The 14,794-nt window shown below is 36.1% G+C and overlaps 1 protein-coding gene across 3 annotated transcripts in view; it reads left to right on the top strand.

The window, feature by feature from the left end:
- MIER1 (MIER1 transcriptional regulator) overlaps window positions 1-14,794 on the top strand; it is a gene marked incomplete at its 5' end in the record, with an annotated part of 56,408 nt that overhangs the window by 1,475 nt on the left and 40,139 nt on the right. The window contains 2 exons of one of the 3 annotated variants that reach the window (XM_082663050.1): window positions 2,868-2,927; window positions 13,062-13,086. In XM_082663050.1, the coding sequence (XP_082519176.1) occupies window positions 2,868-2,927; window positions 13,062-13,086 (85 nt within the window). Of the gene's footprint in view, window positions 1-2,867; window positions 2,928-4,232; window positions 4,370-13,061; window positions 13,087-14,794 lie in introns of those variants that run through there. The other 2 variants (XM_082663049.1, XM_082663051.1) reach the window with 2 other exon arrangements.

Here is a 14,794-nt window from a genome sequence, read left to right as displayed (position 1 = left end):
GATAAAAATAACATGTCAACAATATAAAAACTATCAAAGTATCAGTTTGTGATAATCTGATAAAATGGAGCCACTGGATAAAACTCTTTATGTAAAAATTATGAAAAGAAAAACCAGAACTGTTCTTTGAAGAACCAAAAGGCTATATAGGTGTTTTGGGGTGGCGTTAATAATAAAAATCAAACTAACAAAAAGATGATGCTGATTGTCATAGATGTGGGGCTTCCAAATGTAATGCATTACTGCTTTGTAACCTACATTTTGCCTGCTAGAGTAAAGGTAAAACTCAATTTATCTAAAATGCACATTTTAAAAATAGGTGAAGTTTTTTGACATTTATCTATCTTCAACCAAATTAGTATAGTTATTCATAAATTTTCACCTGCACATCATGTGTAGCCTGTCACTCTTAAATAAAAATTTAAGGAAATAGTTAACACAATAATCTCAAAAGGGACTCATGGACTCTGAAAATTGTTAGATACAGAATTTGGTTTTAGGGTTTTGAATGTGCTGTTTTAATCTATTTCATTCAAACAGCCCCAGAGTCTGAATTGTTTTCTTGGTGCATTTTTTTTGTTGTTCTTGTTTTTGTTTTTTTTTTTGCGGTACGCGGGCCTGTCACTGCTGTGGCCTCTCCTGTTGCGGAGCACAGGCTCCAGACGCGCAGGCTCAGCGGCCATGGCTCATGGGCCCAGCCGCTCCGTGGCATGTGGGATCCTCCCGGACCGGGGCACGAACCCGTGTCCCCTGCATCGGCAGGCAGACTCTCAACCACTGCACCACCAGGGAAGCCCTTCTTGGTGCATTTTGAGAGGTACCTTTTTGAAGTGCATAACATGTTTATATTGTATACATTATATTTGAATCAGGTATTGGTCCTGAATGAAAGGTTATATTTCTTAGGTATGTGTAAATTGCCAGGTTACTTATTGGTTAGTTTGGGATACTGGCTGAAGAAAAATTGAGACCTTAAAATGCTTTTGTTAATAGCAAAATAACTTCGAGGGGTTCGTGTGTGTGTGAGTGTGTATGTATTATGTTTGTGTATTGCAGCCTCTATAAAATTGTTTAAAACTTTTTAATGGAGTATGCAGTAAATTGCTTAAAAAGAATTTCCCAATATAACAGCAGTTTTGAGTAGCTTATGTGGTAAAAGTTAATGTTAGTTTGCCTGAAAATAAGGAAGCCTTTAGGTGGGGAATGGGAGCTAAAGAGGCATTTATTCAGGCTTTGTATAGTGATTTTTTTGTTTTGGGACATTAGCCACAAACCTCACATATAATTGGAATTAACCACACCTTTTAGCTTAACTGTAAACGTTTTACTACACAATTCTAACAGCTACCATTTTGGATATCACAAAATAAAGATTATAAACCGTAATAATTTTAAACAGCTCATAGGCAACGGTGAATTTTCTCATGCTTTCAACTCTGTAATGTCCCGTTTTCAGCTCCTCTGGTATCAGTAGGCTTTAAAGATTTATTTTTTGTTGACCCAAGTATAAATATTGAGTGTTTGTATTTGAATACAAAGAAGACATCTGTTGAATTAATCCAAAGTGCTGAAGAACTCAGGGTAATGGGTGGAAATACCAAGGAGGTAGATTCTGGTTTGTTAAAAAGAAGAATGTTCCAAACATTAGAGGTTTTTTTGAAGAGCAGCCTTTTCATGAGATAGTGAGTCATTGGAGGTGTTTAAGCTTAGGCAGAAAAGCCTGGTAGTGGGGAAACAGAATGAGGGATTCCCACCTAGACAGTGTAGAAATTGACTAAGGACCTCTAAGATCCCATCCAACATTAAGATTCTATGACTAATGAATAGTTAATTTTTACATATTTGATACTGAAGAGGTAAGCAAGCGTTTTGAGAATTTGCTTTCCTTAAGATGGCTCCTTAAAATTTTTGAAGTATAGCACTAGAATAAAATGGGGAGTAAAACTATATTGAATTCAATAATAATGTTACCAATGACTTACAATATTGGAGCTGTTTCTTTTTACCTTTAGAATATCTGAACCTAAAAAAAAAAAAATCATGTAACCCACATTTACAAAAAAAGGAAGGCGAAAAATGTAGAGGGAATGTTTCCCCTAAACGATAATGCCACATAAAAATAGTAAAATTGATAACACAATATTAATAAACCTAAAAGTCATTTATCAGTAAGATGGATATCTATTCAAATACGTCCCAGACCTCGATATTCCTGACAATTTCAGAATTTATTCAGTAGCTTATTTATTCAGTAGCTTAAGGGACCGTGATCCCCAGCTCTTTATCACAATTGGGATTCTTGTTGATGAATTAACTGAAGAATCAAAGATTTAACAGGCTTAAGCAAGTTATTCCTGTACCTTGCATTTTGACAATACTTTTTAATTTTCCTTTTGATAACCCGCTAAATTTCATATATTAGCTTTAGTATTTAAATGGATAATTCTCCTTCAACCAGTGGTTTTATAAAGCCTGAGTTTCTACCTCTAGGCCCCTTATTTTTCTTACCTTTACCCACCTCAGGTCTATGCACATACATTGTTCTTTGCCTTCACAGCTGTTTCCATCAAGCATCTCAAAGTGAAAAGTGTTTGAATATGAACTGGCTTATACAAAAGTCATTTCTATTTCGAGTCCAAAGGACTAAGGTAATTCAACAGGGTAACTCAGAAACTGTATACCTATGCTAAAATATTTATTCCCTCAAGGAATCCTGAAAAACACTTTTATATAAGTATTATAAAAAAATAAAATGAAAATACTGTACAGTACAGTTAATGGTAAAAATTGTTTGTAGATTTGGGAACCTTAAAGTTTTCCTTTCTCTTCTTTCCCTTGCTTTTCTTTCAGTAGAAAATGTGCATCAGATGTTTATGTTTAATTGGTTTACAGACTGTCTGTGGACTCTTTTCCTGTCATATTACCAGGTAATGTCCTTACTTAGCAGCTACTTCATATACCTATAAATGCACAAAATATTCATGCACAAATTATTATTGGACATAAGAATTTCAAGTTAATGTTGAATCTTTGGAAATAAGCTACTTAATAGAGTCTAGAATTTTAAGGGAATACAAATAACTTAAAACAGACTTCCCCATATTCCTTGTAAGTTAAGTATCAGTTTAAAGAAAAATTGTATACGTGCACGTTTATGCAATATATTGCAGAGCTGGCATCACATTATTTGGAGGGAATGAATGAGTTTCATATATAACTTGTTGACTTTGGTAGTCATTTTTGAAATTGCAATAAGAAGAACCCTTGAACATTTGGGGGAAAACAGGTCTTTATGAAATAAGACTTTCTAACTTCTGGTTTGGTAAAATGTGTTAGTGCACGTTTTAATATCACGTTTGCATTACCCAGTATCTGCCTTAGTAATGGAGGTGAAACATGTTTGTTATTTTGCAATCATTGGCTCTGGCAGTCATCAGAATTGTCACCAAAGCCACTTGGCAGTTCTAGGCCAATACATTAAAATAAACTTTTAACTTGCAGGCATTTCAGGCGTTGCACATAAGCAAGTTCTCCATCTATGCAGTCGAGTCGGAGATTATTTATATCTATTAAAGAGCAGCTTTTCAATATTTCACATTTAAAAATTTTCTCTAGTTGTGCAGAATTCAGCCGTTGCACAATTATGTTGCTACTGGCATTGCAGAAGGTGTATGAGGAAAAGCAAATGATATATGAGGATGGCAGTCTACCTAGCACAATCCCTTTTCTTAATCTCTGCTGTGACCTCTAAGATTGTGGTACATGGGATTACAGTTCCTGTAGGGAAAGAACCGAGAGAAATATCTGTCAAGGGATAACCGCTTTCAAAGCGCACTAGTTGCAGCTGTTGCATCACAGCAACATCCGTTTTCTAACAAATGCACTTCAAAAAAAGCCTACATGTGAAATGTATCGTATCTTTTCCCCTGCGATATGAAGGCAGGACGCGGCTAGTTTGGCTAGTTTCCTCGACCTCTCTGGTCCCTAGAGCCCTCTCCCGGGCTGGAGTCGCGGATCCGCTAGGGCAGGCGCCCGGCACTAAGATGCCCGCCTCCCCCCACACCCACCTTGGCTCCGCCTCCTCTGCGCTCCTCCGGGGGAGGGCTGCCTCGGGGCCGCGCGCGCGCGCTCCGGCCTTTTCCCTCTAGTCCAGCTCAGCCCGGGCGCCGCGAGGGGGCGGAGTGGGGTGTGGTGGGCGCGCTCGGGCGGCTCCTGCGCGTTCCCGCCGAGGCAGCGGCGGCGGGAGCGGCAGAGACGGTGGCGGCGGCGGCTGGAGTCCCGTTGCCGAGTCTTACATCCGGGTTCTGGCCGTGACCCAGCTGCGGCCGCCGCGGAGATGTGACCCGTCAGTACGGCAAATATGGCGGAGGTAAGGGAGTGAGCTCCCCCTCCCCGTCCCGGAGCCGGGCGCCCCCAGGTCCGGGCTGGGGAGGAGTGGAGTGGGCCTGGCTAGGGGAGGCCCAGCCCTGCTGGCGCCACTGCCCACCTGTTGTCCGGAACAGGCCGCGCTCTGGGCGGGAGCTTTCCGTGGAACTTAGTTGGGATGGGTCCGGGGGCAGGAGGAAGCGGAGGCGTAGTTGGACTTCGGGGGGCACTTTGAAGGGTCGAGGGCTGCGTAGCCGTGCGTACGGAGAGGGGCGAGGGGGAGGGGGCGCCCGCGGGGCTGGGGCGCCTGTGGCGCAACTTCGCCGGCCGGTGCTAGGGGCGAAGAGAGGAGCTGCTGCTTCCTCTTCTTGCGAAGTTTCTTCCTTCCCTAGCCGAGATGCTGTTGCGCCCTTCCGCGTCACCCTTGTCGGTTTGCTACTGACATTCTGCCTGTGTTGGGGAAAACGGCCTTTGATTAACTCTGTAATTTTCTAGATGGTGACCAGATGAGCGTGGAGAAATAAACCTGGTCTTTCGCAATCCATCCCTCTAGGTTGGGGGAGTCTCCCCATTTCTTCAAACATTCCCCTTCCCCCCCACCGGAGAACCTCTTTTACTCTCTTTACGTTTCAGAAGAGTTGCTTTCTCCCTTTCTTACCCCCCATCACTTTCCAGGCATTTACCCCCCTTGCAAATCTAGGCTGTCTATTCTTGTCTTCTTTCTCTTCCAGTTTTTTTACCCCTTAGGGAAAAATTTTTTTTCCCCCGTTTGCTCTTTTTCTAGTAAAAGAGTTGCCAAAGCCCCCTTTTTCGGTGGCAGTTGTTTTACATTTTGGGGCCTCAGATCGGTGGGCAAATAACCTCTCTCGATTAATTTGAATTTAGTATATGCTACTGGAGATTTAAATTTTTCCCTCTGATTTAAACCTTTAAATATTTGATTTTTTTTTTAAACACGTTTTTTCCCCTTACCGTCTGAAGAATTTCGCTGTCCTTTACTCGCTGGAGTTCAAGAGGTGATATATTTGGACTTTTATGTCTTCTTTGAGTAGAGCCACTCTAAATGTTGATAAAGCCATTTTTATTCATGTGAGAATTACCATTTTCATAGTCTCAGAGGCACCTAAAAACAGATTCAGGAAGTAGGTAATTTTATTTATCATCCAACCCCAGTTTTTGTCTTCATTATTTGCTAAATGAAGTCAATGGTGAGTACACTTATCAGTACCATAATTTCTCCTTTTAAAACCTTGGAATACAGAAACATAGGTTATGGAAAAGAATCTTAATTTGGAGGCCTTTTCATGTACCTGTTGAGTGGAGAGACCTAAAGCTTAAACAGTTTTCTGGAGTGGCTCTTAGGGTGCTCCTTCCCCTTTATGGAAACTGACTTTATATTTATGTCTTGGAGTATTTGTTATTAAAAGAGGAAGAGATTTTACTGTAGCAGGATTGATTGCTGCCAGTATTATTTTTAAAAATTCAATATTCTGATTTAAAACTAAATTTAGATCTTAGGATTTATTTCAATTTCTTTTGCTCTTTGTGGTTAAATAATTGTATTTCAAGAAATTATGAGTTGGAGAAAACATAGTTTTTTGTATTTCACTTAAATGTGACTGGATTTATTTCACTGGGCTGAAAGGTTTTTAGCCTTGATGAGGTTCTTAAGTGATTCTTTCCTTCATATGTAACAGAGGAAGGGGTTCTGTGTAGCTGGATTTACATATATTTTGTCAAATAGTCTTCATTGGATCCCATGCCCATTAGATAAGCAGCAGTGTGTTGTCATAGGAGATGTGGTTTCTTGCCTCGTGGTGCTGCTCACAATGGTTTGAGCTTTAAGTTCTGTAGTCATATTTTAAAGCAAGATATTACTGAAGGAAAATATCTTAGCGTATGAAAATACGGTGAAATTTAAATTTAAAAGCTTACTCAGAAATTTTAACTGCCTACCACACTGAAAACTTAATATGTAAATAAAAGCATTTTAACATTTTATTTGTTTTAGAAATTAAAGATGGTTGCATTCATGTAAGAGAAGAAAAGCAATATTTTGAGCCACTGGTCATTTCCTAATAGTTTCAAGTGTATGTTTTAGTTTGCTTAAACATTACATCATTTGGAGAATGGAACTCTCATATTCTGTAGGAACACATGGATAGTTCAGTTTCAGGGAGAAAAAAACCCTGAATTTTGTTTTCAGTGCACTTTTTTAGTGACCTGGTATCTTAAAAATTCATCTTTTATATTCTTCCATTACTTGTAGATGGTTTTATTTATAGTGAATTTGGAGGAAGAGCGGAGGAACCTTCATCTCCTACAGAAAATCTAGAATAAAAAAAAAATTTTAGAATGATTTTAGAGACTGGTCATTTTAAAAATTAGATAAGGAGAAATGCTTGTTTTATATTATAGAGTGCTTTTACTTTTATGTGAACGCTCAGGAGATTCATTCTTTATGCTGCCAATACAAAGCATGTGGTAAAATAATTCAAATGCCCTGCTCTTGCACTTTTGGTTAAATAGACCTGAGTATTGACACTAACTGATAAAATAACACTAAGCGCAAAGTGACAGTATGCGTTTATTTGATAAATCTGAGGGGAAAACGGGTTATTGAAGAAATAAGTTTCCAGAGAAAAATGTAGGTATTATGCTTCTGTGCTTTTTTGTTGTTGTTTCCTACATAGAATGACCCTGACCTTGTTTCTCCAGAAAAATATTTAATTCTTAAATACAATTTGCTTTAGATGTGAATACAAAACACTAATTTTTCATACTTGATCTGATCATCTTAGTCCATAATAGTAAGTATGTGTTTAATGCTTATTAAAATTGTAGTAACGTTAAAAACATACTTAATGTATACAGAAGTAATAGCATATGCTCCCTTTCTTAATACTTTTTGGTAATATTTCTCATTGTTTATTATCTCTTAAAATTATTAATCAACCTTCCAAAAGGAGGCTCTCCTAGTCACACTTAAAGGAAGGAAATTACAGGGCAGTGGCAGTTTTACAAAGGCAATGAGAGAGAGAATAAGAGGAAGAAATAGGCGATCCTTTAGGTTTTATAAGGAATGTGGTGAATAGACCTTTGGGAATGAACAATTTGTTTTTTATTTCAGAGTTTGTAAACACATAAGGGACTTCCTTTTCAAGGAAAAAAAGCCACAGCATAGTGCAAGACCTGTCTTTTCACCTAGGCCATATTGTTGTCTCATAAAGAGAAGAAAATTTAATGGATTTGCTATTCTGTATTAGTTTAAAGTATTTTAGTATTTCCAAAAATAATACATAATCTTATTTATTCACTATCCAATCTGTCCATTTCTCTTAAAAACAGACTCCCTGTTTAGCATTTTTCAAGGGTATTTGAATTTTGTTTCTTAAGGAAATGGGATCATCTTGACTGCTGTTCTTGATAGTGTTAATTTCTACTCTAAACAAAACTTGTTTTACTGCAATGAATTTAGGCCTTAAAACTGCTAATGAAAAAAAACGTTTTTTTGGTGTTTATACTTACAGAGCTATTAAGGAATTATCCAAAGTGCTTAACACCAATGCATGAAAGTCTTAAAAAGCTTAATTCAGAAGGAGTAATAGTCAAAGTGCTTGATAAGGTAGGAAAGATTAGTTGGGAAATATAGAAGTGAATTTCTTTTAGAGAATTCTTGAGACTAATCATTTTCCCAAATAATTCAGAAATACAACACTGCCAGTGAAACTTCAGTGTTTCTTCGTAAAAGGTAATCAGCTATATAGAAATTTATTGCATAAAGTTCAGATGGAGTCCCTGTATATTTCAAAAGATTTGCAAATTCATTGCAGTGATTAAGTTCACATACCAGTTGTTGCTGGGACCCATTCTGTTCGACTTATGCCGTGGCTTAGAATGACTTGTATAATTAGGTTTATGTAGATATGAAATTCATAAAGTAGCAACCCCCAAAAGCTTTTTGCACATTGAGATCTTTTTTTCCCAGTAGCCCTAGATTTTAAAAAAAAATTTAGAAGAATCTTAAACATATCCCATCCATGGAGCTAAGTACTCCTCAGTAGTGTTTATGTCTTTTGAGCAATTCATAATAAAAGTAAAGAACTTAGATCTCAAAGGAAATTGAACTAAACTTGAAGAAATCTAAATCTTTTCATCTAAGGGAAGATGAAACTGAGCAGAGAGCTTACGCAATTTGTCCTAGACGGTGCCGTTTGTGGCACAATTAAGACTGGAACCTAGTAGGCCTCTGAATTCCTAGTGCTGAGTAATAGCAGTTCATCCTCTGAATTACTACTACTGTGGTAAACTTGCTAGTTTTAACTCCAAGGCTTTGTTAACCAACAGCAAAGTTAAGTGATTTAATTGTGTATGGAGGAAGAGAGATGGTGGGCCCTGGCACAGTCTCCCTGCCTTCTCCACCCTGGAGTAGGCCCTAAACTCCTGTCTGTCCTCATCCCGGTGAGAATCTGTGATTCAGTGTCTGCATTACTAAGTAGGTGGTAATAATACTTAAATGGTGGTGGAATTGGTTTGAGGGGAACAATTAGGACAGTTATACTTACTGAAAAATACGCTCTTGATTGCCTGGGATAAAAGAGTCTAATGACTACTTCATGTTTTTACTACCTTATTTATTTATGTTTTAGTAATGGTGATATTCTAGTTAGTTGATCTTTTATCTCTCAGTTTGCAGTTTTCTGGTATATGGGATATTTCTTACCATGGTCTAGAAAAATACAGAAGAAAAACATTTGAACAAATCTGAGGCATTGAATGTTTTACAATTATTAGCAGCTTGATCAACTGAATCATATATATGGGTGACAGTATAAAAGTTGCTATAAAAGTTAACAGAGTTCATTCTTTAACTTGATTTAGCCTATTCATATTCTGTCTCTCTAGTGTTTTCCATCTCAGATAAAACAATTATGTACCTAAAAGAAAACTAGGTTATTTTTCAAAATTATACAGACTTGTTAAAAAAGAAAAAAAAGGCAAATACTAGGTTTTCTTGAAAATCTAAAAGTAAAGGAAGAAAGTGAAAATAGCTCATAATTCCACGAGATAGTCTTTACTGACTTCCTTTTTAAAAAACAAAGAGTAATGCTTGCAAGTGGTTAAAAAATTCCAACAGTACAGAAAGGTATAAAATGAAAAAAGCCTTCTTTCTGCAACCCATACTCTAGAGGTAACTGTTGTTAACAGATTCTTGTGTATCCTTTTGGGGGAAAACTTTTTATGTATATTCCAGCCCAATTTACTCTCTCCTCTATACTTTGCTTTTTACTCCTAACATAGCTGTCTGTTTATCCAGATACATGTACCTATATATACATATATATTTCTTTTTAGCATTTTATTCTCAGTCAACAGAAACAGAACTGTCTCATTCTTTTTAATGGATTAATAATGTTCCATTGCTTGGAAAAACTATATTTCATTTCTAACTAGTTAAAGGATGGACTTAAATTTTTTCCCAACTCTTTGCTATAGACAATTTTGTGGTGATACATGATATACATGTATCTTGGTGTGCTGTTTTAGGCATATCAGTAGGGTAAGTTCATGTTGGCAAGATGATCTCCAGAATGCTTAAACTAACTCATACTTCTGCCAGTAATGTATGAGTGCATTTTAAGTGCATTTTAATCCCCAATGTAAAAATTTTCTTTACTGCTTACATTTTATAATTTGAGCTTTTGCTAAAAATAGGTATTGCTACAAATGATTACCTGTTTAGCTTTAGTTTTATTTTTCCCCTCCTTCTTCCTTTCTAATTTACTGTAGTCATTAACGGTAGATGTTGCAGGTTTTTCTGGAGGGTATTGTTAGAGATACCAGTTCCTAATGTGACATAAATAAGAGTCTGACATGACAGATGACAACTTGCAGTCACATTTTTAAACATGCTTTGGATAGATGAAAACCATTTTAAAAAGAAAGAGAAAGTAAGGAGGAGAGAGGTAAAGATAATTTTTTTTTTTTTTAACATAGTTGTTTCCATGGGAAGTATAGAAGGAATCAGATCCTAGGCTTTACCTTCACTACCCACCGTGGAACCTTGATCAAGTTAGTTTATCTCCCTGGGTTTGCTAATCTATAAAATGAGGTAGGTGGGGCAGGCTTTATTGTCAGGTTTATGATCAGGTAACCTTATGCATTTGAAAATATGTAGTGCTCTATGAACATAAGCTGGTTCTGTTGTTCTTTTAAATACCTAAATAAAAAATGCCCTCATTTCATACTAAAGTTTTCTGTATTATGATACTAATCTCATATTTCATTTGAAAGATAATCATTTAGTTTGTTGGTTGGACAAAAGTAATGTTTACAGTATACACTATTTTCAAATGCCTGTTTTCAAGAAGCTCATCTTTGATTTAATTGGATATAATTAACTTTCAGGAAACCGGTCTCCCGTCTTCATCAAACTGATACAGTAGAATTTTATTTTGAACATGGAATACTAAAATATGTATCTATAGGCAAACCATTCCTACTTCCCCTCCCCCAGTTCTAATCTAGATATACCATCCATCAAATCATGGTTTTAAAACATTCTAGTATGTCTTACATAATATGATTAGTGCTATCTTTGAGCACTGAGTGTTCTACCTTATGCCAGCTATACTTACAAATGCTATCAGTCCTCTAAACATTTGGTATCTTAATAAATGGAAGATATTTCAGGCCTTTTTCAGAACATTAAAGTGGTAACTATTTACCAGTAAAACAACAATCAGTGTGGTGTCTATTGGCATTTAGCGCAGTCTGAGGCGTCTTACAAATACAAATACAGACGCCAGTCGCAATTCAGTATCTGTTATTGCCAGTATGTAATAACATCAGTGAAAATGTACCTTTTATTCTTCAGTAGAATAACTTATTTTTAATCAGCCTTTTTAATCAGAAGATTGTTAAGCGGAATAATTATTGAAGTGTTCAAAAAGAACCAGATGCTCAAAGAGCTATTTCTTTTTAGCTAATTTGAAAGAAGTCCTGGGTTCTTTTTGTTTATGCCATGCAAACCAATTTCAGAAGTTTACGAAAAAGGAAAAACAGCATTGTAAGGCTACTCTGTGGATAGTGAACCTGGGACCAGATGAAGATAGTCATTAACTTTGCTGTAGCCTTGAACAGAGGTTGTGCTTAAACTTAGGAAATAAAGTATGAAGTAGAAGTGGATTAATATTTTAAAATACTGATTTGCTGTGTAATAATTTGTGTGGTGGTTAAATCTATTTTGAGCTAGAAGTGTATAACTGTTCAAAAGATGTTAAGCAAGCTAAAAACCCTTTTTATGGTTGCATTCTTTGTTACCCTGCTCTACAGCTTCCCATTGGAGGAACCAAATTGAACAGTAGAACTGTTTTCACTCTGTTGTGGCAGAGTGACTTTTAAGTAAAGATGGTGGTGTGACACTTGAAAATATATAATACTGAATACTGTTGGTCTTTTGTTAGAATGAGACAATGCTGTAGGCAAGAACCATTCTTTTGTAAGAATTAAAAGGAAAAAATAGGACCCTTGAAAAAGTATGCCTCAGAACAATCTAAGTCACCACATGGACTCTAGAATGGCATACTTACTGCAATAGCATAATGTGGACAGTTTTCAAAATGGACTTTTAACACCTTATAAGAATTTGTCTTAGATGCCTAGCTTTTGAAAAATCGGGCACTTTGCTCATTTCAATTTTGTTCTTGCCTCTCTGCCCCATTTCTTAGTAGAAAGAAGGAAAACACTAGAATATCTCTATCTTTTTGCTAGTGCTTTTGGACTTCCAGCATCTCTGACTTCTAATGAGCATGAAATAGATAGCTTGAAATGAATAGGCAAGGTTTCAGTTATAAAGTTTATGTCATTTGAGGCATCTTTTGAATTTCTATTATTGAATTTGTAGGAGTTGATGTTTGCAGATGACTTGTTTATAATTGTGAATTAAGATAAAACACAGCCACAGACTGTCAAGTGGTGATAACACTAAAATAAATTGCTAACAATTTTATCTTTAAATTTTCCAGATGCTTGTGGTTAAATTTATGAGAGGTAGAATGGTACAGTAGAAGGAACATTATAATTGGGAATCTTTGTGATCTTCCATTAGATAACCTTCCCAGATTTGAGCTTGAAAGGTTGTTAATTCTGTGGTAATTTAAAAGTATGTTTTGTGTTAGTAAAGTTAACCTAATGTACTGTCTGGTGCTGAAGTAACACTTAAATTTTTCCTTCTGCTTTCTTACAACGAAATTTTTATTTTAAACAACGTTTTAAATTGTTTCTGCCTCCCTTCTCACACTCATTTTAAGCCAGAGACCAGCTTGATAACAAACCTTGGGTTTTCCCTGTATTGATAAGGAAATAATATTTTAGAGAATTCCAGGATCTAGAATCATATCTCTTGAACCACATATATTATGAGATACATGTTTGCCTTTAAAATCTGAATCTAATTCCACGTTATTGTCTTTGTTTCTAGATTTAGGAACGTTTTAGATTTTTCTCTATGTTTAAGTTAACATAATGTCAGAGAAAGGATTATATGGGAAGTTTTAGTTTGTCTTAGACAATTCAGACATTAAAACGTAACTATAGTTTTTGGTGTTTATATCAGTCATTGAATAATTCCTGTAATGTTTATAAAGATTTACTACACAAAGATGCTAATTTTTGTTCTTTTCTCCCCCACTCAGCCATCTGTTGAGTCTTCAAGTCCAGGTAAGTATTTTCTATATTTTTTATAATCTCTGTTCGACTAACATTTGGCCTATTAGTTACATAAAGGTTAGAGGAGTTAGACTATCATCTGACTTGCTTTTCTTCTGAATGCTTCTTTTCTCTGGGGAAAAAGAAATGGATGAAATATTTGACTGCCCATGAAGGTACAGGTGAGGCTGCTGTGAGTTCAACCTCGTGACTATTTGTGGGTTTCTTCTCTCTCTCTCTTTCTCTCTCTCTTTTTTTTTAATGAATTGCCACATGTATTTTGTGTAGTTTTTATTTGCTGTTTGATTTGAAGTATATTTGAAGTGTATTTTTAAAAAGGAAACATTAACTGCTTAGAGATATTTGATTGTATAGGAAACTCAGAGTATTTGAGAAAAATACTGTTAGCGCATATGAGAGAGGGAAAGGTAAAATAAAAGATTCAACAAATGAGTGTTGTTGTAAATTAAGAAAGTTATTTTTAGATTTTATTATTTGTAGTATCAGGCTTCTGTCCAAGGAAATGTTTATTGTTTTAAGTAATAATAATTGTAGACAATTAAGAAAAAATTAGGAATAAAAACTTAATGTAAAAAAATTTTTGGTCCACTGGTGAAAGGCTGTGTCCTTTGTAACATCTATACTTTGGAATTGATGCTAATAATAGTAGTCATGTGACCCAGGCTAAATGGTTTGTCTATAGACTCCACCAATGTAAACCAGTTACATCTAGTAGCCATTAGAGGTGAGGATTTAGGGGAGGGAAGGTAATAAAATGATGAGTGCACGTGATGTATTATAAACTGAATTTATCTTTTGAGTCTTTGCAAAGATGTAAGGTACTTTTTAGTGATTTTGCAGTAGGATGGAATTCTATGACGAAACAGTGATACTAGCCTTAACTCTGAAGCAAAATACTTACACAAAGCACCAGACTCCCTAACCCTAATAATTTACTTTTGGGATTCTTTTCCCTAGGAGATACCCTAATCTTGGGCTTTAGTGATTAACAGAAAGGAATAGGATGGTTAGTTGGTCTCAAAGAACAAGGTAAAAAGAAGTCAACTAAAACAAGGGTGAAGAAAAATATAGCAACATCTGTAGGAATACATAATTATTGACTAAGTGTCCTAGAAGATTGCTGTGTGAACCGAAAAGTTTTGGGACATTTCCATTGAAAACTCAGAAAGAAGGAAGAATGATTGGGACAAAGAAGCAACAACTAAATTAGTGATTCTCAAACTGCTCTTACAGAACCCTTGTGTCTAGTCCCTCACCTAGTACTAAGGTCCCTCACCTAGTACTAAGATTCCCCTACTAAAATTATGCCACATTCTTCTTAATTTCCAGAAGAAATTAAAGTAATATAATTTCTTAAGTGTTTTTATTTTATAAATCATTCTAAAACTCTGATAACTCATTTGTATTATAACAAGATAATACTTGATTTAGCAATTATATATTTAGTTATTTTATTTTTAATATCAATATTTTGTTATGTTCCTCAGAGAGCATACTGACTTCTCAGTGCTTTGCCATCTGACCTAGCTTGCAGTTTACTCATCTTTGTGAACATAGGCTCTTTTCAGGTATTCTTTGAGGCAGAATATCTACTGCTTCTGAAACTCGGGCTTACAGGAGCCTTGAAGCACAGTAAAAGCAAAGGCATTGGAATTGGCAGAACCAGGATTAAAATTCCGTTCTTGGCACCTACTGGCTC

The sequence above is a fragment of the Grampus griseus genome (assembly GCF_964374135.1).
Source record: "Grampus griseus genome assembly, chromosome: 1".
Classification (NCBI taxonomy): Eukaryota; Metazoa; Chordata; class Mammalia; order Artiodactyla; family Delphinidae; genus Grampus; species Grampus griseus.
Note: the sequence above shows the minus strand (reverse complement) of the source record. Positions and strands in the feature narration are given on the sequence as shown.